This window comes from Urocampus carinirostris, chromosome 16 (assembly GCF_059441175.1).
Source record: "Urocampus carinirostris isolate Australia breed hairy pipefish chromosome 16, RoL_Ucar_1.0, whole genome shotgun sequence".
NCBI classification, from domain to species: domain Eukaryota; kingdom Metazoa; phylum Chordata; class Actinopteri; order Syngnathiformes; family Syngnathidae; genus Urocampus; species Urocampus carinirostris.
Window position 1 is genome coordinate 10,511,342 of NC_142364.1, and position 22,956 is coordinate 10,534,297.

Sequence of the window (22,956 nt, forward strand, 5' to 3'; positions counted from 1 at the left end):
CCTATGACTTGATCATTTGCATCCATGCTAATACTCATTCCATGTTCTGGGCAATACTATGCTTCTTGTACTTCTTAGGAAATATATTAATTTAATCATATTGGTTGGCAGAATAGTATATTAAGTCCCTGTTTTAAGAACTACATTTGGTATTTAGTTATGTAGTATTACTATATATATTTTTAAAGTATTTTTTAAATATTTCTGAAGTCGGATTTTTGTTGAAGTTCTGTATTTTTTGTAGTACTACTGTAGTTTTATTTTTGTAGTATTTCTGAAGTCATTATTATGTAGTATTTCCATAGTAGTATGTTTTAAGTATCTCTGTAGTACTTTTGTTGTGTTTTGAAAGTAGATTTTTTTGTTTTATTTCTGTAGTATTTTTGTATTGTAACAGTAGTTTTATAATTATAGTATTTTTGTAGTATTACTGTTGTATTTTGTAGTATTTTCATAAAAGAATGTTTGTTGTATATCTGTAGTATTTTGTGGGACAGTGATACTGTAGTTTTATTTTTGTACTATTTTTGTAGTATTTCTGAAGTCATTTTTAAGAAAAATGTATATCGTAGTATTTTTTAGTATCTCTGTAGTACTTTCGTTGTATTTCGAAAGTAGATTTTTTGTTTTGTATCTGGAGTATTTTCGTAGTATTTCTGTATTATAACAGTAGTTCTATGATTATAGTATTTTTGTAGTATTACTGTAGTATTTGTTTTTTCTCTGTTGTATTTTGTAGTATTTCCATATAAGAATGTTTGTTGTATATCTATAGTATTTCTGTAGTATTTTTGTGGTACAGTGTTACTGTAGTTTTATTTTTGTGATATTTCCATAGGAGAATGTTAGTAGTATCGCCATAGGTGTTATTTGCAGTATTTTTGTTGTAAACCTCTTGTAATCATATTTTTCTAATAATATTTCTTTAGTATTTTTTATATTATAGCATTATGTATTTATATTTTTTCAGTATTTCAGTAGAAGTTTAATTGATGTATTTCCAAAGCAGTATTTTAGTAGATTTTTTGTAGTATTTCCATTGTAGTATTTTTGTCATATTTCTTTAGTAATTTGTCAATATTATTGTAGTTGTGTTTTTGGAGTAAATCATTTTGTAGTCGTATTTTGTAATATGGTATTACTGTCATAATATTGTTGTAGTAATTCTACAATTGTTTTTATTTTCAGAATAATTAGTTTTGTAGTTATTGTGTAGTATTTTTGTTGTATTTCTGTAGAAGTATTTTCGAGTGGGACACACAAAGTGACAATTTGAATTTTTGACCTCAATGTCGAGGTATTTTTCAAACCTCAATTGTAATTTGATACACTGGGGAGCCAAAGGGGGCGCTAGCCTGCAAAAGTTTGGGAACCATTGCTTTACACTAATCATATTGAATGGATGCACCAGATCGTTCTTAGCGCTGGAGATACAATATAGTATGTTTACACATGAACGAGGAAGAGGAATCCGGATTTCTTCCGTACTGTCCTCTACTCGGAAAAAGATGCACACGATACAAAAATCGAACTTACAGCAATGTTCGGATACTTTTCGACATCCCGAATTTTTTTTTTCGTATTTACCGTTTCTCTTAAGTCGAATGGTCGTAAGTAGGGGAGTGTCTGTATCTTGTTCTCCCTCTACAACTTGGTCACTTAACACAATTTTTGGCAGTAGCTCAGGAGGTAGAGCGCTCGTCTTGGGATCAAGGGATCCCAGTTCGAATCCCGGCTCGTCCGTGTTACATGTCGAAGTGTCCTTGGGTAAGACACTGAACCCCTAATACCGCCAATAAGCAGGTTAGCGTCTTACATGGCTGCAATACAAGGCCGCTATTGGGAAATGTGGAGCACATTGTAAAGCGCTTTGGGAAGTCATTGACTTGAAAAGCGCTATATAAATGCAGATCATTTCATTTCAAACAAAACATAAAGACACCAAAAAAATCAAAGGAACAGTTATGACAGTTTTATTGATGGTCGGGTGTAAATGTGTGAAGTTGTTAACCCGCAAAAATTCACGCTTTGATGACAGGTCCCCAAAAATAAATGAAAGATTCATTCAATCACAATCAGTTTGTACGTAAATACCGGAGCCAAGAGCACACTTGCATTCTTTGCCTCTTTATGGGAGATTGATACAGAGGAGGGGGTTCCCAGCCCCCTTGCTCAACCCACCCGATGGTGAGCAAACCCCCAATTCCAACTCCCGATGCCGATTGCAAGCAGGGGGTGCAACGGGTACCAATGTTGTAAGTCTCGCGTATGACTGGGCCGAGGCTCGAACCAGCGACCTCACAGCGACCCTACCCCCAAATCCACCGAGCTAGCTTATATTAAATCTTGTTAAAAATTAATCTTGATTAACTCATAAACAAATAACATATTAGATACATATATACATGTCTCCAAAACAATGGCGTTCGAAATGACTCTAGAAGTCAAAAATTGAACTTGTGAGGAGATACCGTAGTGATTATCGTTATCCATCCATTATCTGCACTGCTTATCCTCATTAGGGTTGCGGGGGTGCTGGAGCCCATCCCAGCTATCTTCCGGCAGTCGGCAGGGGACACCCTGAATTGGTTGCCAGCCAGTCGCAGGGCAGAGACTCATTCGCTCACCTAGGGACAATTTGGACCGGCCAATAACCTAACATGCATGTTTTTGGAATGTGGGAGGAAACCTGAGTGTTCGAAAGAAACCCACGGGGAGAACATGCAAACTCCACACGGGGAGGTTGCGGTAGCTGGATTTGAACCCTGAACCTCCGCACCGTGGGGCTGCGCACTAACCACCCAGCCGATAACCGTTATTCATTCTATAATTGTGTATACCTTTTTAAAAAAGGACTTTGATCCGACTATGGACAAGAAAAGGGTTTCTCATCAGTGTGAGAACCTGAGTGACTTTTCAAGCTTCCCTTTTGGCTGAATTTTTGACTACAAACTGAGCAGGCATAAGGTTTTTCTCCATTGTGGGTTCTTGTGTGAATTTTGAAGTTCCCCCCTCTTGGTAAACTTTTGACCGCAAAATGAACAGGCAAACGGTTTCTCTTTACCAATCATAATCGGAGCTGCAACGACGAATCGATGAAATGATTAAGGTCGATGATGAAAAGCGTATTATTGAGTATGATTACTTTCTCTTATTTTATCTCTTTTTCCTTTTCTTATTGTATTCTTTCTTTTGTTTCTTTTTCGTGCATCATGTTCCATATTTGGTAATATAGGGATCAACGCAACGTAAACAACCTTAAGAGCCTCATCACCGCTGTGTTTTATATTAGCTCATGAAATTTCAAATTATTTCACATACAACTGGTTTTTAAAGTAACGGAAATAGTTACTTTCCCTGGTAACTAGTTATGTTTACTAGAGAGTAATTCAGTAACTAACTTTTTTGAAGAAACGTGCCCAACACTGTAAATGAATGAATTAAGATTATTTTGGGGACAGCACAACAAAATTTAAAACACTGTTTATAAACGTATCTTAAATTGTTGCAGGTTTATAGGATATACCACAGGTGTCAAACAGGCGGCCTGCGGGCCAGATCAGGCCCGCTAAGGGTTTAAATCCGGCCCGCGAGACAACACTCAGAGAAGCGCAAGAGAAAAACAAGCTGCAGGTTGAAATATGTCAACTTGATGTTGCCAAATAAAAGTGCCTCTCACAAAGACACTGTACTTGTATTTATTTCTCTTTCTCTGTCTCTCTCTTTCTTTTCCACCCCTTTTCTCCCACTCTGTCTCTTTCGCTCTCTGTGTCTCTCTTTTTCTCTTCCTTTGTTGGTCTTTGTCTCTTTCTTCCTCTGTATCTTTTTAACTTATTTTGCTCTAACCTCCTTTTTTCCTTTTCTCTTTCTCTCTTCCTACCCATCGCGCTTTCTTTTCTCTTTTCTCTCCTTCTGTCTTTCTATTTCTCTTTGGATTTCTTTCTTCCGCTCCTTTTCTTTCCCCCTCTCTCACGACTTCTCTTTTTATCTCTTTTGTTTCTCATGCTCTTTCCCTCTCTCTTTGTCCCGCCCTCTCTCCTTTCCCTCCATCTTTGTTATTTCTTTATCTCTCTTTTTCTTTCTCTTTAATCCACTAGTCCGGCCCCCGACAGAATGTTTGTTCTATCGTGTGGCCCCCGAGTTAAATTGAGTTTGACACCCCTGGTATATACAAATGCATGTACTTTTGTTGGTTAAGTTTTTTGATAAACGCTTGGAATGTTAATGTTGATGCCTGAACATGTCACTGAGTTTTCTGATTTGCTTTTATTTCTTATTCCAATAGCCCGTGTCCCTTAAAAGAAAGATGCCTTTTTTATTGCACGTTATAAAAAAAATTGAAGGTGTATGGCATATATTTGTATGGGTTTTTGTTTATTGTTATTTGACAAACATTTGGATTTATTATGGTTTAATATTGTACAATATTATTTTTTTGCACTATTTTCTTATTTGCCAAAAACGTCAATATTTGAATAAAGACAAATAAATGAGTACCGTATTTTCCGCACTATAAGGCGCACCTAAAAGCCTTTATTTTTTTCAAAAGCTGACCATGCGCCTTATAATACAATGCGCCTTATTTATGGATCAACATTAAGTTTTCCAACTAACTTGCAGCCGCCGACTCGATTTTCCCCCGAACGCCAAGTAGTACGCGGTGGATGGTGGGATTTATTTACCGGCGTTTCATTGGCTAACCAATGTGTCAATCATCAGTTGAATTGATCACTATTGGCTAAAGTTATTCGGAGGTCAAGAGGCGGATCCTTCTTATCATTTACAGACTGCCATTGGCTCAAACGGCAAACAAAGCCTGCAATTGGCCGAAAAAGATGTGTCAATCATCAGTTGAATCGATCACTATTGGCTAAAGTTATTCGGAGGTCAAGAGGCGGATCCTTTTTATAATGTACAGGCTGCCATTGGCTTAAACAGCGAAACAAAGCCTGCAATTGGCCGAAAAAGATGAATGCGTCTTATATATGTCAAAAATAGGACCAAAAACTATTTTTTCGGGGTGCGCCCTATAACCTGGTGCGCCTTATAGTGCGGAAAATACGGTAAGTGATTTTTTTTTTTAATTAATGAATTAACCCAAAAAATAATCGACCGATCAATTGATTATTAAAATAATCGTTAGTTGCAGCTTTAATCACAATTACCTCTAGGCGCACGTGAGGGAACCGCCCCTTTATGCCTATAAAAGGACAGGGGAATAACCCGAGATGAAAATTCAAAATCTTTGTTTCACTCAAGGCTAACACATCAACCTTCCTTTTAGTCATCATCCTTCCAATCTCCTCTTTCTTCCACTTAGTCGCTTTACTTTCACATCCTCTCACATTTAGTGACATGTCGCTTTCTTGTGTCCTGTTTCATCTGGAGGGACGAAAGCATGACCGACTTGGGTGCCGAAGTGCTTAACTTGTTTGGGTGTTTGGGCATTTTCTCGATTTTTGTATGTGTTTGTCTTGCTGTCTGTCACCCTTCTCGAGGGATATGACCAGGGTAGATAGCTAGATAGAATATTCAAAATGACCAAACGCAAAGATGGCTAAAGCGGAGAAAGAAACCAAAAAGTGGAAATTCACTCAATGCGAAGTGGAAGTGCTAGTGGGCGAAGTGGATTGTCTGAAATTATTTTTATTTGAGGGGCTTGGCATTGGTATCACTAATGCCAAAAAGGCAGAGGAGTGGCAGGATGTGGCTGATGCTGTCAACAATTTTGCCTCAGAGAAGAAGAATTGGTCTGACAATAAAGTGGAGGGGGAAAAGCCGATTGCCCTACCCGGCAGATGGAGGAGAAGCTGGCAGGGATCACTGGGGAATCTCTTGTGAGTGGAGTGGTTTGTGTTTATTATAAAAACCAAAAGTTGCTTACAAATGGAATACACTTTGTTTTGTACATACATAGTCGTTTATTAATGTGGCCCCAGGCAGGCAAAAGGTTTTTGATCAGTGTGGTTTCTCGAGTGTATCGTTAAACAGGATTTCCGGCTGAATTTCTGACCGCAAACCGAGCAGGTAAAAGGTTTTTCACCAGTGTGGATTCGTATGTGTTTTTTTAGGTTTCCGCTATCTGTGAATTTTTGACCGCAAATAGAGCAGACATAAGGTTTTTCACCGGTGTGGGTTCTTGTGTGGCTGTTCAAATGTGCTCTTTGGTTGAATTTTTGACCGCAAAAGGAGCATGCGAAAGGTCTCTCACCAGTGTGGGTTCTTAAATGGCTTTTTAAGTGTCCCTTCTGGCTGAATTTTTGTTCACAAACCGAACAGGAAAAAGGTTTTTCGCCGGTGTGCGTTCTGATGTGGATTTTTAAATGCGATCTCTGGCTGAATTTTTGACCGCAAAAGGAGCATGCAAAATGTCTCTCACCGGTGTGGGTTCTCGTGTGGCTTTTTAAGTGTCCTTTCTGGCTGAATTTTTGTTTACAAAGTGAGCAGGAAAAAGGTTTCTCACCAGTGTGGGTTCTTGTGTGGGTTTTTAAGTGATCTTTCTGTCTGAATCTTTGCCGGCAAACAGAGCAGGCAAAAGGTTTCTCGCCAGTGTGGACCATCATATGGCGTTTCAAATAGGACTTGAGCCAAAACGTTTTCCCACACTCAGGACACGTGTATTCAGCTTCCGACTGTTCGTCGCCATCATTTTGTGCAGAGTCGGACGTGTCATCTTCATCAGTTGTCGCGTGTTGACGGGAGCTTCTGCTTGGAGACACCTTCTCGTTGTCCTCTTCTTGTTGACCTTGAATTTCGGAGGTCACGGGAAATTCTGTGAAATATTCCTCCTTTTTAATGTCAATTGACTCGAAACAATGCTCCTCATTTTTAACAAGATCAGGCGCCAAATCCTCCTTTTCCTCTTTAACGTGATCAGGCATCAAATCCTCCTCTTCCTCTTTGATATGATCAATCTCCAAATCCTCCTTTTCCTCTTTAACATGATCAGGCTTCAAATCCTCCTTTTTGACGCCAGGCAACTCTGGCTCCTGTTGCCAAAGACGAATATTCTCTTCACTGATGTCTGTAGAACACAATGATGTATGAAAATCATCACAGGGCCCTTAAAAAACCTTCTCCCGGGCCACAGCTGGCATGCGGGCCTTGACTTTGAAATCGGTGGCTTACAGTCAAGCAGTTTTATTTGTTTTTCCTCCGGGTTTTAATGCAACAGATTTTTCCTTCCTTTAAAACCCAAGTGTGTAATCATTCACCACTAGAGGGCACTGTTGTCTAATGTGAACGAAAACTAATGCTGCAGAGAAACCTGGCGGCGACTTCAGGTATGGATTCCACTATGTAAAAGAAATACAATACTTTCGACCAATGATTTTTTTTAAGGAAAACCAACATTGGTAGGATAGTTGCCTAATATTTAAATTAATGTGTATTTTTTTTACTGAAAACGTTTTTGTACGACTAGGAGACACTGAATATTACACACTGTCCCTTTAATTTAATTTACGTATGACTCAACAGTTTATAAAATGGCTGATACCATACGCATGCCAATTTGAAATTGAATAAAAATCTCCTTTATAAAGGCTCCGGTATTTGTTTAACAAATAAAATTAATGTATTGATGTGATTTATAGCGATATAGCAAGGGATTACTGTATAAAATAATAAATAATAATTATAACAGCAGGCATAATAGCTTCCTTGATCTGCTGGAAAAATGGATTAGTCTCTCTGGAAATGTTCTCTCATGGTTTATATCCTACCTCTCAAATAGGACACTTTGTGTTAGAAACCTTTGAGCCTTTTAGTCTAACCTGTGGCATTCCACAGGGCTCAGTACTCGGTCCCCTGCTTTTCAGTTTTTATATCCTTCTGTTAGGTGATATTATTAGCAACTATAATATTAGTTTCCATTGCAAAGCAGATAACGTTCAACTTTATCTGCCAATGGAGGAAACTGCTCTGTTAAGTTGTAGAAATTTGAAAGCCAACCACAGTTGTTATTTACAAGATGGATCTTGGTTGTCTTAATATGTTGCGTCTTTACCCTAAAAATGATGCTGCGATTATAATTCATGCATTAGTTACCTCCCGTCTCGGTTACTGTAATGTACAACTCGCTGGTCTTTCAATGTCTGGCATCAAAATTGTGCAACTGCTACAATGTGCTGCAATGAGGCTTTCAACTCGGTCAAGAAATTGTAATCACATTACATTTTTTAGCTTAGGAGTCATTTTGACCTCATATTCTTGTCTTCTTGTCCTTGAGGAAAAACAATGAGCCTGGTTGTTGCACGGTGCATGTATTTATAGCCATCGTACCGGCACTTGGACCTGATTTACGCCATCATCGAGAATGGGGGTCTCAAGCTCGCGGCCCGGGGGATAATTGCCGCCCCCAGGATGATAGTTTAAGGCCCTAGCCCTATTATGAAAATGAGGGACAGTGTGTATTATTTTCTTACGAGATGTCACTATATTCTGTCATGCCGCCATAAACGAATGCTATAAACACAACGGAAAAAGACAGAATACGGGGACTCATAGAGACTAAAAATGCACTTTATTACCCTTGAAAAGAAGAGAAATAAGAAAACAAAAAAAGAAAAAGGACAAACAAAAAAGAAAAAGGATTATAAAAAAGAAATAAGGAGGAAAACAAAACTGAAGAAAAATAAAATAAAAGAGAAAAATGAAAACAAATTGAGACAAAAAGTAAAACTCAAGAAATATAGGAAAATAAAAACGATGAAATAAAAAAAAGATTTAAAAAAAACAAGAAAAAAAGAAACAAATTTGCTTTATTTTCTTTTTTTGTTTCCTCTTTAAATCCTTTGTTTTCATTTTTTGTGCATTTTCCTCTTTTGCTTTCTTCTCCCCTGCTTTTCCGTTTATTCCTGTTTTCCTTTTTGCCTATTATTCACATTACTCTTCCCTATTTTTTATCCCTTTTTAGAAAAATATGTTTCCCTTCTTTTTGTCTTTTTTTGAGAGAAGTTTGGTAAAAAAGGCGAAGACGAAGTGTGCTATTTCCTCACTTCCACTCTCTGTAGCTTGTAGTATTCCTTGGACTTATTTTTAAATATTGTTTTCTTGTCTTATTGTACACTGAATGTTTTAATACAGCACGTTAAGTGACAATTTGTTGCATTAAAAGGGCTTTAATCCCTGGAAATACAATTAAATACAAACAAAAAGGACAAGCAACCTCCCACCAATTTAAGTACGTTTTAGCTCGGTTATGCAGGGAAATTATGTAGGGCCAAGCGCGTCGGCCCACGCAAAGTTCAAGAAAGCAGCTGCATTATAAATATGAAAAAGAGATGAAAATTGACTTAAGGACGAAACTAAGAAGTCAAAAGTGTTGTAAAAACTAGGGTGACCAACCTTCTCGTTTCAACTCAACTCGAAGCTTCTTGCTAGCTTCGTTTAGCCATCGATGTTCTTGCTCGATCTCTTCTTGCACTTCCCAAAGCTCCTCTTTCAAATTTCCTTTTGAGCACATTTTAGCCGCATTCAAAGCTTGCGATTGCCTTTTGATTTTCTAGACTTATTTTTATATTGTGCTTTTTGACTTTTTACCGAATAAATCGAATAGAAACGCCCATTAGCCACAAGATACGAGACCCGAGAAGACAACGGAAGTGGGCGGAGCTCCGACTAAACAACATCCGGTTCACACAAAAAAAGCACACCCACATCGTTACATTTTTATATTTAGGTTAAACATTACTTTGATACATTTTACGAAGTTTATTATTGTGTGTTGTCAGCAGCTTTCTCGCTAATATTTTTTTAACTTGAAACTTTCTGACGACTGATAACCAAATGCCAGGGTTGGGTAGGGTTACTTTAACTTGATTACTTTCAATGACTTTTGGATGACTCCAATACCAAATATGCAAATAAAAGACAAAAGAAACTAAATAGGAATAAAATGACTAAATTGTGTGCAGGCTTGGGGAGTAACGGAATACATGGAACGGCAAAAATGATCTTGGCAAGCTGTTTGGATTTATTTTCATTTTGTTTCTGTCGCATTTGATGTTAGTTTGGCCGGAGATCAAAGCCAGGAGAGAAAGCTTACCACGTGTTGTGAGCCATAATTTTATTCATATTTAGTTACTTTTATTAGCATTTTTGGTATTGGAGTAATCCAAAAGTAATTGAAAGTAATCCAGTTAAAGTAACCCTACCCAAACCTGCCAAATGCAACCTCAAGCATTCAAGGAGTGCGCTATCTTGTGGAGTCATGGAGTAATACTATTCTGTTCTCGTAGAGATATGCATTATTACACTCCCATTCTTAGCTTTCTTAGCTTCAGTCAAGTTAAGTCATGTTTACAGTATTTGGCCAGGGGTCTGCAACCTGCGGCTCCAGAGCCACATGCGCCTACTTCCGGTCCGGAGCCTTCGCTTCGAAAACGCTGGTCTACTAGTGATCCCAAGAGCCAAGAAGAGATCCGCAGGTTCGATAGCGTTCTCCATTCGGGCCCCGGTGCTGTGGAATGCTCTTCCCCGAGATTCGATCTGCAACCTCAGTGGAAATGTTTAAATCACACCACTATTCTATAGCATATGAATAACCTATATCTTATGTTGACAATATAAGGGGATGGTGTCATAATAATCTGTAATTTACAATAGTCTTTGCTCCGTGCAGCCCTTTGAGACTCTTTGTGATTAAGGGCTATACAAATAAACATGACTTGATTTGATTACTTAGCAGCGTCCTTGTGGCTCCCTGGAGCTATTTAAAATAATGATTGGATAAGAAAAAAGAAAATGGGGGATATATATTTTTAAATATGGTTCCTGTGGAAGGAAAAACACAAAATAAACATTCTTAACGTTTGGAAAGGCTGTAAAAAGGTTTAGAATACTGTGCTACCATTCCTACGAATCTTTTCGAGTTTACGACACCGAGTTTATAGCAAGTTACAAAATACGCATTCGAATTATTAAAACTATGAAAATCGAAGGGGAATAAATACAAGGTTTTGTGAGAATAAAACTCTTGGAAGGCTGACTGAGGGTTCTCGTCGTCACCATGTCAAAAATTGATCACTTCAATTTGATGAATATTCACTCGGAATAAAAAAAGAGAGAACTAGCATACATCCTGTTGAGGAATGGCATTTTCCCTCAGCCTGTTGGCTGGTTCCGTAAACCAAGAAGGCAGGTCTTTAAAATAGAGGGTGAAAACAGATGAACAGTTCCTTACAAGGGTTTATTACAGAATATTCTGAGCATAAAATAAATCACAGAGAATGGCTGAAGTAGTTCACTTGTGCAAAAAACTGACATAGATAGATAGATAGATAGATAGATAGATAGATAGATAGATAGATAGATAGATAGATAGATAGATAGATAGATAGATAGATAGATAGATAGATAGATAGATAGATAGATAGATAGATAGATAGATAGATAGATAGATAGATAGATACTTTATTCATCCCCGCAGGGAAATTCACATTTACCATTCTTATACAAAAAAAGCAGTCCAGCAAATGGATCACTGAAACCCCAAAACAAGGACTGGTGGGAAAACCTCAAGTTTATTTTGTGCCCCCTTTTTCAACTTGGATGATTTAACTTATGACATTTTAATTGTTAGTCTAAATGTATAAAGTAGTTGATCTACAAAAATTCATCATGCTTTGATGACAGGTACCCAAAAGCGCATCGCAGATTCATTCAATCGCGACCAGATTTAAAATAAATCTTGGGAGAGAATTCATTTTTTTAAGCCAACTCAAAAAATGTACAACATTTAATAGACACATTTCCACATTAGACGTTCGAAATTATTCTAGAAGTCAAAAATTAAACATACTGAGAAGATATCATAGTAATTACCGTTATTCGTTGTCTAATTTTAAAAAATTAAAAAACATGATATAAGCTGCAACACTTAACATTTGAAAAAAACATTTTCAAAACTAGCACAATGGCAAAATAGGTTGACGAAAGTTTAAACTGATGTCGAGAATATACACAAACCAGGTCATTCAGTATTAGCTGTGATTTCCTAAATGCAAACTATGAACTCATATCAAGCAGAATAATGACTGTTATTCTCACCAGCGCACTTGTGACCCTGAACTTTGACCCCACTTGAGAATCTTTGACCACACAAGGAACAAGAAAAGGGTTTCTCATCAGTGTGGGTTCTTGTGTGACTTTTTAAGCTTCTTTTTTGACTGAATTTCTGACTACAAACTGAGCAGGAATAAGGTTTTTCTCCAGAGTGAGTTCTTGTGTGGACTATGAAGTTCCCCTTCTGGGTGAACTTTTGACCGCAAACCGAGCAGGCAAAAGGTTTTTCACCAGTGTGGGTTTGTGTGTGGAGCTTTAACTGTCCTTTCTGCCGGAATTTTTGACTGCAAAATGAACAAGCAAAAGGCTTCTCATCAGTGTGGGTTCTGATGTGTATTTTTAAGGATAATCTTCGGGTAAATCTTTGACCACAAACTAAGCAGGGATAAGGTTTTTCACCAGTGTGGGTTTTTGTGTGGGTTTTTAAATGTGTTTTCTGACTGAATTTTTGATCACATACTGAGCAGGCAAAGGACTTCTCACCAGTGTGGGTTCTCGTGTGTCTCTCCAAGTTATATTTAAGCCTGAATTCTTTACCACAAACTGAGCAGATAAAAGGTTTCTCACCAGTGTGGACCATCATATGGCGTTTCAAATAAGACTTGAGCCAAAATGTTTTCCCACACTCAAAACACGTGTGTTCCCCTTCCGACTCTTTGTCGCCATCGTTGTGTGCAGAGTCGGATGTGTCATCATCGTCTGTTGTCACATGTTGTCGGGAGCTGCATGGAGAAACCTTCTCAATGTTTTCATCATGTTTACCTTGATTATCAAGGGTAAAACAAGCCCCAGTCACAGGAATTTCTGTAAAATGTTCCTCATTTTTAGTCTCAACAGACTCCAAATCCTCCTCTTCCTCTTTAATGTGATCAGACTCCAAATCCTCCTCCTCTTTTTTGACGCCAGGCAACTCTAGCTCCTGTTGCCAAGGAAGAACATTCTCCTCACTGATGTCTGCAGAACACAGTAAAGTATGAAAATCATCTCAGGGGCCATAAAAAACACAGGCGGCTCGCAGACCTCGACTTTTAAATAGGTGATTTATAGTCAGGCAGTTTTGTTTTTTTTTCCCCTGGATCTTATTTTAGTGAACTGTTCCTTCAATTCTTTCTTCAACTTAATTTTATATTTCAGTCTGGGTCACCAGTGACTTCCAGGAAATGCTGGATGGCAACCAGAGAAAATTGGTGACGCTGGAAAGACAGATGACCTCCAGGAGAGTCTGGCACGGGTGTGTGAGGCTAGCAACCCCACCCACAGCACTCGCAAGAGGGCGCCAAACATTGCTAAGGATCCGAACCATAAGCAATACCCCCAGAGTCTCCCGAGAGGGAGGGAGGATGAGAGACTCAGGACCCTCAAAATACAGTAATCCCTCGATTATCGCAGTTAATGGGGACCAAGACCACCCGCGAAAACTGAAAATCAGCGAAGTAGCGACGCCCCTTCAAAAATGCTTAAAAAAACGTATACAGGTATAAAGTGTACCCCCCCTGTATACAGTACACCATATAGAATACGGGTAGAGAGAGAGAGAGAGCGTTTCGTGTTGAACTATCAAACAATAAAACAACATTTAACTTACCTCTTACAATAAGTTCGTCCTTGATGGCTCTGTTGCGGTAATCGCAAGCCAGCAATATCATAGATAGTATCCGATTAAACGTCACACAGTGAAATCAAATGCTCTGGAGCTGGGGTGTCAAACTCATTTTAACGCGGGGACCAAATGATAGAACAAACATTCTTTCGGGGGCCGGACTAGTAGATTAGAGAGAAAGAAAAAAGGGAGAAAGAAATAAGAGAAAGAGAGGGAGATAAAAGTAGAGGGTGGCACAAAGAAAGAGAGAAAAGAGATAAAGAGAAAGAGAAAAGGAAAAAGAGAGAGAGAAAGAGAAAGAGAGAAAAAAACATAAACATAAGAGATGAAAAGAGAAATAGTGAGAGAGAAAAAGAGAAAGAGAGCAAGAGAGAGAGAAAAAAAAAGAGAGAGAAAAAAAGATAGAGAGAGAAAACATAAGAAACAAAAGAGATAAAAAGAGAAATAGTGAGAGAGGTGGAATGAAAGAGAATTAAAGAAATCCAAAGAGAAATAGAAAGAGAGGGAGAGAAAAGAGAAGAAATAGACAAGGGGAGAAAGACAGAAGGACAAAGCAAGAGAGAGAGAGAGAAAGGACAAAAGGAAAAAAGGAAGAGAGAGCAAAAGAAGTAAAAAGACACAGAGAGAAAGACAGTGAGAGAGGGATTGAGAGTGAGAGAAAAAGCGAGGGAGAGAGAGAGAAAAAGATAGAGAGAGAAAACATAAGAAACAAAAGAGATAAAAAGAGAAATAGTGAGAGAGGTGGAATGAAAGAGAGAATTAAAGAAATCCAGAGAAATAGAAAGAGAGGGAGAGAAAAGAGAAGAAATAGACAAGGGGAGAAAGACAGAAGGACAAAGCAAGAGAGAGAGAGAGAAAGGACAAAAGGAAAAAAGGAAGAGAGAGCAAAAGAAGTAAAAAGACACAGAGAGAAAGACAGTGAGAGAGGGATTGAGAGTGAGAGAAAGAAACACAAGGACAGCATCTGTGAGAGGCACCTGGCTTTGGCAATATCAATTGGACACATTTCAACCTGCATCTCGTTTTTCTCTTGCGCTTCTCTCAGCGTTGTGTCGCAGGCCGGATTCAATCCCTTAGCGGGCCTGATCCGACCCACGGGCCGCCTGTTTGACACCCCTGCTCTGGAGGATAGACTGTTGTCTGGAAAGCGGGTTTGGCGCTTTTGTTGAATGTCGTCTCAAAATATACAAAGTGGCTCTAAGAGTAAAATATGTGTTTACAAATGTGGCTTTTTCGTGACGTTTATCACCAGGAAATCCAATTCAATACAAACAAAAATAGGACAAGCAACCTCCTAAGTTTTAACTCGGTTATGCAGGGAAACTACTGTAAGTAGGGTCAAGCACGCAAAGTTCAATAAAGCATCTGTATTATAAATATGAAAACAATATGAAAATGGACTTGAGGGCAAAACTAAGAAGTCAAAGATGTTATAAAAACTAGAGTGACCAACCTTCTCGTTTCAACTCAACTCGAAGCTTCTTGCTAGCTTCGTTTAGCCGTCGAGTTTCTTGTTCCTTGTCTTCTTGCACTTCCCAAAGCTCCTCTTTCAAATTTCCTCTCCCCCTCGAGCACATTTTAGCCGCGTTTAAGGCTCACGATCGATTTTTTTTAACCAGGTTTAATCGGAGCGGAACGCAAAATAGCCATAAAAGACCTCAAAGCGAGTGAACAAAGAAAGTGGGCGGAGCTTCAAACCAACAACATCCGGTTCACAAAAGAGCTCCCCCAAACCGCAACATTTTTATTTTTAGTATTACTTTGGTACGATTTACTAAAGTTTATTATTATTATAATAGATTTTGTTTAATTTTAAACTTTCTGACGACAGATAACAAAATCACAACCTCAACTATTCAGTGACTGCGTCGCCACGTGGTAAAACCTTTCTATTCGTGGTGCGTCATCTTGTGGAAATATTCATTATTACACACACGTTATCAAATTGCTTAGGTTTAGTCAAGTTTATTTACCATAAAAATCGGACTAATCGGGGCGACTTTGCCTCTAAGCTTACAACCCTGAAGCTTATGCAACGATGCGGCTAATTTTTGCATTTTCTTCCAACAGCCGCAAGGGGCGCCCGTGCAGTAAAAGTAAGAGTGAGAGACATGCTAAGTTTAATGTAATTTCACGCTTTGTTCATGAATAAAACTAGCATGAACAGACCTTCATCGTGGATACGGTCTCAATCGAAAGGGGGAAGGGTAACTACCATATTTGGAATCATTTAACAAGTCTGTTTAATTGTATACAGAAATAAATCTAGGCTTAAAACACACTTCTAATCTATAGCATATGAATAACCTATATTTTATGTTGACAATATCTATGTACTATTTGTTATTGCAACATCCATTGCAGCGATGCTCACAGTCTGTGATTGATCAGATCTGAAAAAGCTTAGAGGGAACAATAAAATGAGGCCACATTCGCCCCACAGACCAAGAGTTTGACACATCTGATATAGAGACTCCCTGGAAGGGACTTGACTCAAAATGTGGCCATTTATTGGTATATTACAATTATGTCTGATGTCATTTTAGATGGATTTGTCTTTTTCATGTGTCACTGTTCAATGTGTTTGTGTACAAGTATGGAAATAGATGTCATAGAAATACACACATTTTAATACATGTGTCTACATATCCACAAAAACATTCAGAAAGATATTGAGAGAAGTCAAAAGTTGAACATTCTGAACACATATCAAAGTAATAACCAACATTTTTATCAAGGGAATTTCATGAAAAATAACAACCTGTAAACCCATTATCTGCACCGCTTATCCTCAGTAGGGTCGCAAGAGTGCCTTGAGGAAACTTACGCAAGCACGGGAAGAACATGCAAACTCCACACAGGAGGATTCGATTTATGACTTCAGAACTGTGCCGCCGATGCTCTAACCACTCAGCTGCCCTGACACTCAATGTAGTATTTTCAAAATAGGATAACATATTAAAAACAGGAAAGTCTAGGAATGTTTTGCTGTGATTTCCTAAATGTAAATGCAAACTATGAGCAGAGCAATCAATGCTATCTTCACCAGCAAACACATGACCCAGAGCTTTAAACTGACTTGTGAATCTTTGACCGCACACTGAACAGGCAAAAGGTTTTTCACCAGTCTGAGTTCTTATGTGACTTTTTAGGGTATGTTTCAAACTGAATTTTTGTCAGCAAACTGAGCAGACAAACGGTTTCTCACCAGTATGGGTTTTTGGTGGCTTTTTAAGTAGCCTTTCCAGATGAACTTTTGGCCGCAAACAGAATACGCAAAACGTTTTTCATCTACGTGTGTTCTTGTGTGTCGTTCTAAGTTTGATTTGAGGCTGAATTTTATACCGTATTTCGAGCAAGCAAAAGGTTTCTTATTCATGTGGGTTCTTGCGTGGAACTTTAAAGTCCCACTCTCTGAGAGGTTTTTACCGCAAACTGAGCAGGAAAAGGGTTTTTCACCAGTGTGGGTTCTTGTGTGACGTTTTAAGTGTGTTTTCAGGCTGAATTTTTTAACCACAATCTGAGCAGTCAAAAGGTTTCTAATCAGTATGAGTTCGGGTGTGGCTTTTTAGGTTTCCATTCTGGTTGAAGTTTTGACCGCAAATAGAGCAGTTGCACACAAAACAAAATATAACTTAAAGCAATGTCCGGATATTTTTCAACATCCCCCAAAAAATGTTGGACCGTTTATCGAAGGTCGAATGGTCGTAAGTAGGGGAGCGTCTGTAGTAAATCCACATAAATTCATCATGCTTTGATGACAGGTACCCAAAAGCGCATTGCAGATTCCTTCAATCACGACCAAATTTAAAATAAATATTGGAAAGAAGTAATTTTGTTTAAGTCAACTCAAAAAACTTACAACATCTCATATACACGTTTCCACATAAATCGTTCGGTATTACTTCAGAAGTCAAAAACGGAACATACTGAGAAGATATAATAATTACTGTTATTCATTCTGTAAATTTATAAACCTATTAAAAAAAGGGTACAAGCTGTGTTGTGGATTAACTGTAAGTCAGCAGCCTGGTGTGCAGACATCTGGCAGGATGTTATTGCAGGATGTTATAAGTCATGAGCTAATGTTGATACAAGAAGTCACAAGTTGTTGACTGAGCGAGTCGGGGCCGGAAAAAAAGACTTTCGATTCCGAGAAAAAACATCATGAGATCTGTTTGAACACAGTATAAAGCCCGGCGTCTCTTGGATGAATTTTTAACGTGGCTTGATTGTTGATGAACGAAGGCAATAAAGTACGTTCCCTTTTTGTCATATTTCTGTCTCAGCGTATATTTTGGGGCGACGCCCAATGACGTCCTCACCAAAAGCTGCAACACTCGTGTATTTGAAAAAAAAAAAACATTTTCGAAACAAGCACAATTACAGAATTGGCTGACTCAAGTTTAAACGTTCCACTGATGTCAGGAGTACACACATCGGGTCATTCAGTGTTAGCTGTGATTTCCTAAATGCAAACCATGAACTCATATCAAACAGTGTAATGACTGCTATTATCACTAGCACACTTGTGACCCTGAACTTTGACCTGACTTGAGAATCTTTGACCACACAATGAACAAGAAAAGGATTTCTCATCAGTGTGCGTTCTTGTGTGACGTTTTAAGCTTCTCCTTTGGCTGAATTTCTGACTGCAAACTGAGCAGGCATAAGGTTTTTCTCCAGAGTGAGTTCTTGTGTGGATTATAAAGTTCCCCTTCTGGGTGAACTTTTGACCGCAAACTGAGCAGGCAAAAGGTTTTTCACCAGTGTGGGTTTGTGTGTGGAGCTTTAACTGTCCTTTCTGCCGGAACTTTTGACTGCAAAATGAACAAGCAAAAGGCTTCTCATCAGTGTGGGTTCTGATGTGTATTTTTAAGGATAATCTTCGGGTGAATCTTTGACCACAAACTGAGCAGGGAAAAGGTTTTTCACCAGTGTGGGTTCTTGTGTGGGTTTTTAAGGTCCCGCTCTCAGAGAAGTTTTTACCGCAAACTGAGCACGAGTAAGGTTTTTCTCCTGTGTGGCTTCTTGTGTGTCTTATTAAATGTGTTTTCTGACTAAATTTTTGATCGCAAACTGAGCAGGCAAAAGGCTTATCACCAGTGTGGGTTCTTGTGTGGCTCTCCAAGTTAAATTTAAGCATGAATGTTTGACCGCAAACTGAGCAAGAGTAAGGTCTTTCCCCAGTGTGGGTTCTTGTGTGTCTTTTTAAATGGGTTTTCTGATTGAATTTTTGATTGCAAAGTGAGCAAGCAAAAGGTTTATCACCAGTGTGGGTTCTTGTGTGGCTCTCCAAGTTATATTTAAGCCTGAATTTTTGACCGCAAACTGAGCAGGCATAAGTTTTTTCTTCGGTATGGGTTCTTGAGTGGATTTTTAAGGACCAACTCTCAGAGAATTTTTCACCGCAAACTGGACAAGAGTAAGGTTTTTCACCAGTGTGGGTTCTTGTGTGTCTTTTTAAATGTGTTTTCTGACTGAATTTTTGATCGCATACTGAGCAGGCAAAGGACTTCTCACCAGTGTGGGTTCTTGTGTGTCTCTCCAAGTTATATTTAAGCCTGAATTCTTTACCACAAACTGAGCAGGCAAAAGGTTTCTCACCAGTGTGGACCATCATATGGCGTTTCAAATGAGACTTGAGCCAAAATGTTTTCCCACACTCAAAACACTTGTGTTCACCTTCCGACTCTTCGTCGCCACCATTTTGTGCAGAGTCGGATGTGTCATCATTGTCTGTTGTCACATGTTGGAGGGAGCTGCTTGGAGAAACCTTCTCGATGTTTTCATCATGTTTACCTTGATTATCTAGGGTTAAACAGGCCCCAGTCACAGGAATTTCTGTAAAATGTTCCTCCTTTTTAGTCTCAACAGACTCCAAATCCTCCTCTTCCTCTTTGATGTGAACAGACTCCGAATCTTCCTCCTCCTTTTTGACGCCAGGAAACTCTGGCTCCTGTTGCCCAGGGGGAACATTCTCTTCACTGATGTCTGCAGAACACAATAACGTATAAAAATTATCTTAAGGGGCCATAAAAACACAGCCGGTTCGCAGGCCTCAACTGACTTACAGAGGCTTGCGAAACTATTTGGCCCCCTTAAACTTTGTGAGCTTTTGCCACATTTCAGACTTCAAACATCAAGATATTAAACTGTGATTTCTTGTGAAGCATCGATAATAAATGGGACACAATCATGAAGTGGAACACACTTTATCGGATGTTTTAAACCTTTCTACCAAATAAAAATAAAAAAAGTGGGTGTGCAGAATTATTCTGCCCCTTTACTTTCAGTGCAGCAAACTCTATCCAGAAGTTCAGTGACAATCTCTGAATGATTCAATGTTGATCTAAATGACTAACGATGATAAATGGAATCCACCTGTGTGTAATCAAGTCTCTGTATAAATGCACCTGCACTGTGATAGTCTCTGAGGTCTGTTTAAAGCAGAGAGCATCACGAAGAACGAGGAACACACCAGGCAGGTCCGAGATACTGTTGTCGAGAAGTTGAAAGCTGGATTTGGATACAAAAAGATTCCCCAAGCTTTAAACATCCCAAGGAGCACTGTGCAAGCAATACTATTGAAATGGAAGGAGTATCAGACAGCTGCAAATGTACCAAGATTGAGCCGTTCCCCTAAACTCTCAGCTCATACAAGGAGAAAACTGATCAGAGATGCAGCCAAGTGGCCCATGATCACTCTGGATTACCTGCAGAGGTCTACAGCTGAGGTGGGAGAATCTGTCCATAGGACAACAATCAGCACAAATCTGGCCTTTATGGAAGAGTGGGAAGAAGGAAGCCATTTCTTAAAGATATCCATAAAAAGTGTTGTTTGAAGTTTGCCACAAGCCACTTGGGAGACACACCAAACACGTGAAAGAAGGTGCTCTGGTCAGAGAAGTTGTTCTGTAGTGCCTACCAACAGCTCAAAAAGGTGGTGGCCAGGGTGGGAGGAGTCCTTTATAATGTGGATGGCTCTGCTGCGGTATCGCAAGCCACCAATATCCTCATAGATATTATCCCATAAAACGTCACACAGTGAAATCAAATGCTCTGGAGCTGGGGTGTCAAACTCATTTTAACTCGGGGACCAAATGGCTGGGCGTTTTTGTTGATGTTGTCTCAAAATATACAAAGAGGATGTAAAAGTAAGATATATGTTTATAAATTTGGCTTTTGTGACCTTTATGAGTCAGGAAGGTTTCCCCAACGGAGCTTTACAAAGCTGTGTGTCACATCACACAGAGTGACTCAGTTAAAAATTTAGGTGTCATATTTGACCCTGATCTATCCTTTGAAATGCATGTAAAGAAAATTACTAGAACCGCTTTCTTCCATCTTCGTTTTAACATTGCTAAAATCCGTTCAATACTGTCTCAGTCGGATGCGGAAATTATAATTCATGCGTTTGTTACCTCCCGTCTCGATTACTGTAATGCACTACTCTCTGGTCTCCCGAAGTCTAGAATCAAGTCTCTTCAGCTGGTACAAAATGCCGCAGCGAGGCTTTTAACTAGGACAAAAAAGTACGATCACATAACACCGATTTTGGCTAACCTGCATTGGCTCCCAGTTAGCCTTAGATGTGATTTCAAGGTTCTCTTAGTATTATACAAAATCGTACATGGACTTGCTCCCTCTTATCTTTCAGATCTGATTTTGCTCCTATGTCCCGGTCTGAAGCCTACGATCTGAGAGTGCCGGTCTTCTGGTGATCCCAAGAGCAAAGAAGTGTTCCGCTGGTTCGAGAGCGTTCTCCATCCGGGCACCGGTGTTGTGGAATGCTCTTCCCCCTGAGATCCGATCTGCAACCTCAGTGGAAATGTTTAAATTCAAGCTTAAAACTCACTTCTACTCCATAGCATATGAATAACCTACTCTTCTCGTCGGCTGAAAAATAGTCTGTGTAATATAGTGTAATAATCTGTGAAGCCCTTTGAGACTCTTTGTGATTTAGGGCTATACAAATAAAAATGACTTGACTTGACTTGATCGTCTCCGGCGACTTTAATCGGGCGTGTTTATGGACTGTACTCCCCAAATCCATTCAATACGTGGACTGAACAATTCGGGGAAATACACTGGACTGTGTGTACTGTAAGATCAAACATCCAGTTGGATCCACCATTTCTGTTTGTCCCTCACCCCCCTCATCACATCCCCCCCCCCCGGAGGAAGCAGAGCCTATTTACAACAAAGACAACAAAGACATTTAAAACATGTTCTTTGTTCCTTTATCTCTTTGTTTCATTATCCTCACAGTAAAATGTGACCCTGGAGTCGTCCAATTTCGTTGTTACAATATATTCCATGTTGTAACAATGACAATAAAGGCATATTCTATTCTATTCTACTTGAGGACGAAAGTAAGAAGTCAAAGATGTTATAAAAACTTAAGTGACCAACCTTCTCGTTTCAACTCAACTTGAAGCTGCTTGCTAGCTTCGTTTAGCCGTCGAGTTTCTTGCTCCTTGTCTTCTTGCACTTCCCAAAGCTCCTCTTTCAAATTTCCTCTTCCTTTTGAGTACATTTTAGTCGCGTTTAAAGCTCACGATTGATTTTTCGACCAAGTTTAATCGGAGCTGAACACCAAATAGCCACAAAAGACCTCAAAGCGACTCAATAAAGAAAGTGGGCGGAGCTTCAAACCAACAACATCCGGTACACAAAGGAGCTCCCCCAAATCGTAACATTTTTATTTTTAGTATTACTTTGATATAATTTACTAAAGTTTATTATTATTATAAAACATTTTACATAACTTTGAACTTTCTAACGACAGATACCCAAATCACAACCTTAACTATTCAGTGACTGCGTCGCCACGTGGTGAAACCTTTCTATTCGTGGTGCGTTTGTGGAAATATTCATTATTACACTCACGTTATTAAATTGCTTAGGTTTAGTCAGGGTTGGGTAGGGTTACTTTAACTTGATTGCTTTCAATTACTTTTGGATTACTCCAATACCAAATATGCTAATAAAAGACAAAAGAAAGTAAATATGAATAAAATGATGACTCACAACACGTGGTAAGCTTTTCTCTCCTGGCTTTGATCTCTGGCAAAACTAACATAAAGTGCGACAGAAACAAAATGAAAATAAATCCAAACAACTTGCCAACATCATTTTTGCCGTTCCATGTATTCCGTTACTCCCCAAGCCTGCACAAAATTTAGTCATTTGATTCATATTTAGTTTCTTTTGTCTTCTATTAGCATATAGCCTAGATGGTAAGGTGCCCGCTTTGAGACTGGGAGGTCGGTGGTTCGCGCCCCGGC

General features: G+C 38.9%; 1 protein-coding gene and 1 pseudogene across 4 annotated transcripts; both read right to left on the reverse strand.

Annotated features, from left to right (window-relative positions):
- Nucleotides 1-5,757: 5,757 nt before the first annotated feature.
- LOC148350259 (uncharacterized) lies at nt 5,758-15,336 on the reverse strand. Of its 3 annotated transcripts, none has more exons than XM_088320120.1 (2): nt 15,120-15,336; nt 5,758-7,024 (listed from the first exon to the last, which is right to left on the reverse strand). In XM_088320120.1, exons 1-2 carry the CDS (start codon nt 15,241-15,243, stop codon nt 5,925-5,927), a joined length of 1,224 nt encoding a protein of 407 aa, XP_088176246.1. In that variant the 5' UTR covers nt 15,244-15,336; the 3' UTR covers nt 5,758-5,924. The 3 variants fall into 3 exon arrangements, with proteins under 3 accessions (XP_088176246.1, XP_088176247.1, XP_088176248.1); XM_088320121.1 differs by lacking the exon at nt 15,120-15,336 and adding an exon at nt 9,349-9,595 and having other exon boundaries at nt 5,760-7,024; XM_088320122.1 differs by lacking the exon at nt 5,758-7,024 and adding an exon at nt 11,860-13,020.
- Nucleotides 15,337-18,110: 2,774 nt separating this feature from the next.
- LOC148350260 (uncharacterized) lies at nt 18,111-22,294 on the reverse strand (annotated as a pseudogene). Its single transcript, XR_015847096.1, has 3 exons — nt 22,082-22,294; nt 18,221-19,660; nt 18,111-18,134 (listed from the first exon to the last, which is right to left on the reverse strand). The product of XR_015847096.1 is annotated as an uncharacterized LOC148350260 (transcript).
- Between the last annotated feature and the right edge of the window lie 662 nt (nt 22,295-22,956).

Bases quoted from the DNA above. Each gene is read 5' to 3' on its own strand.
- LOC148350259 (XM_088320120.1), bottom strand. From the start codon at position 15,243: ATGTGCTCGAGGGGGAGAGGAAATTTGAAAGAGGAGCTTTGGGAAGTG. The intron at 7,025-15,119 runs GTTGGTCACTCT...TGTGTTCTACAG, and splicing joins AGTTGAGTTGAAACGAGAAG to ACATCAGTGAAGAGAATATT.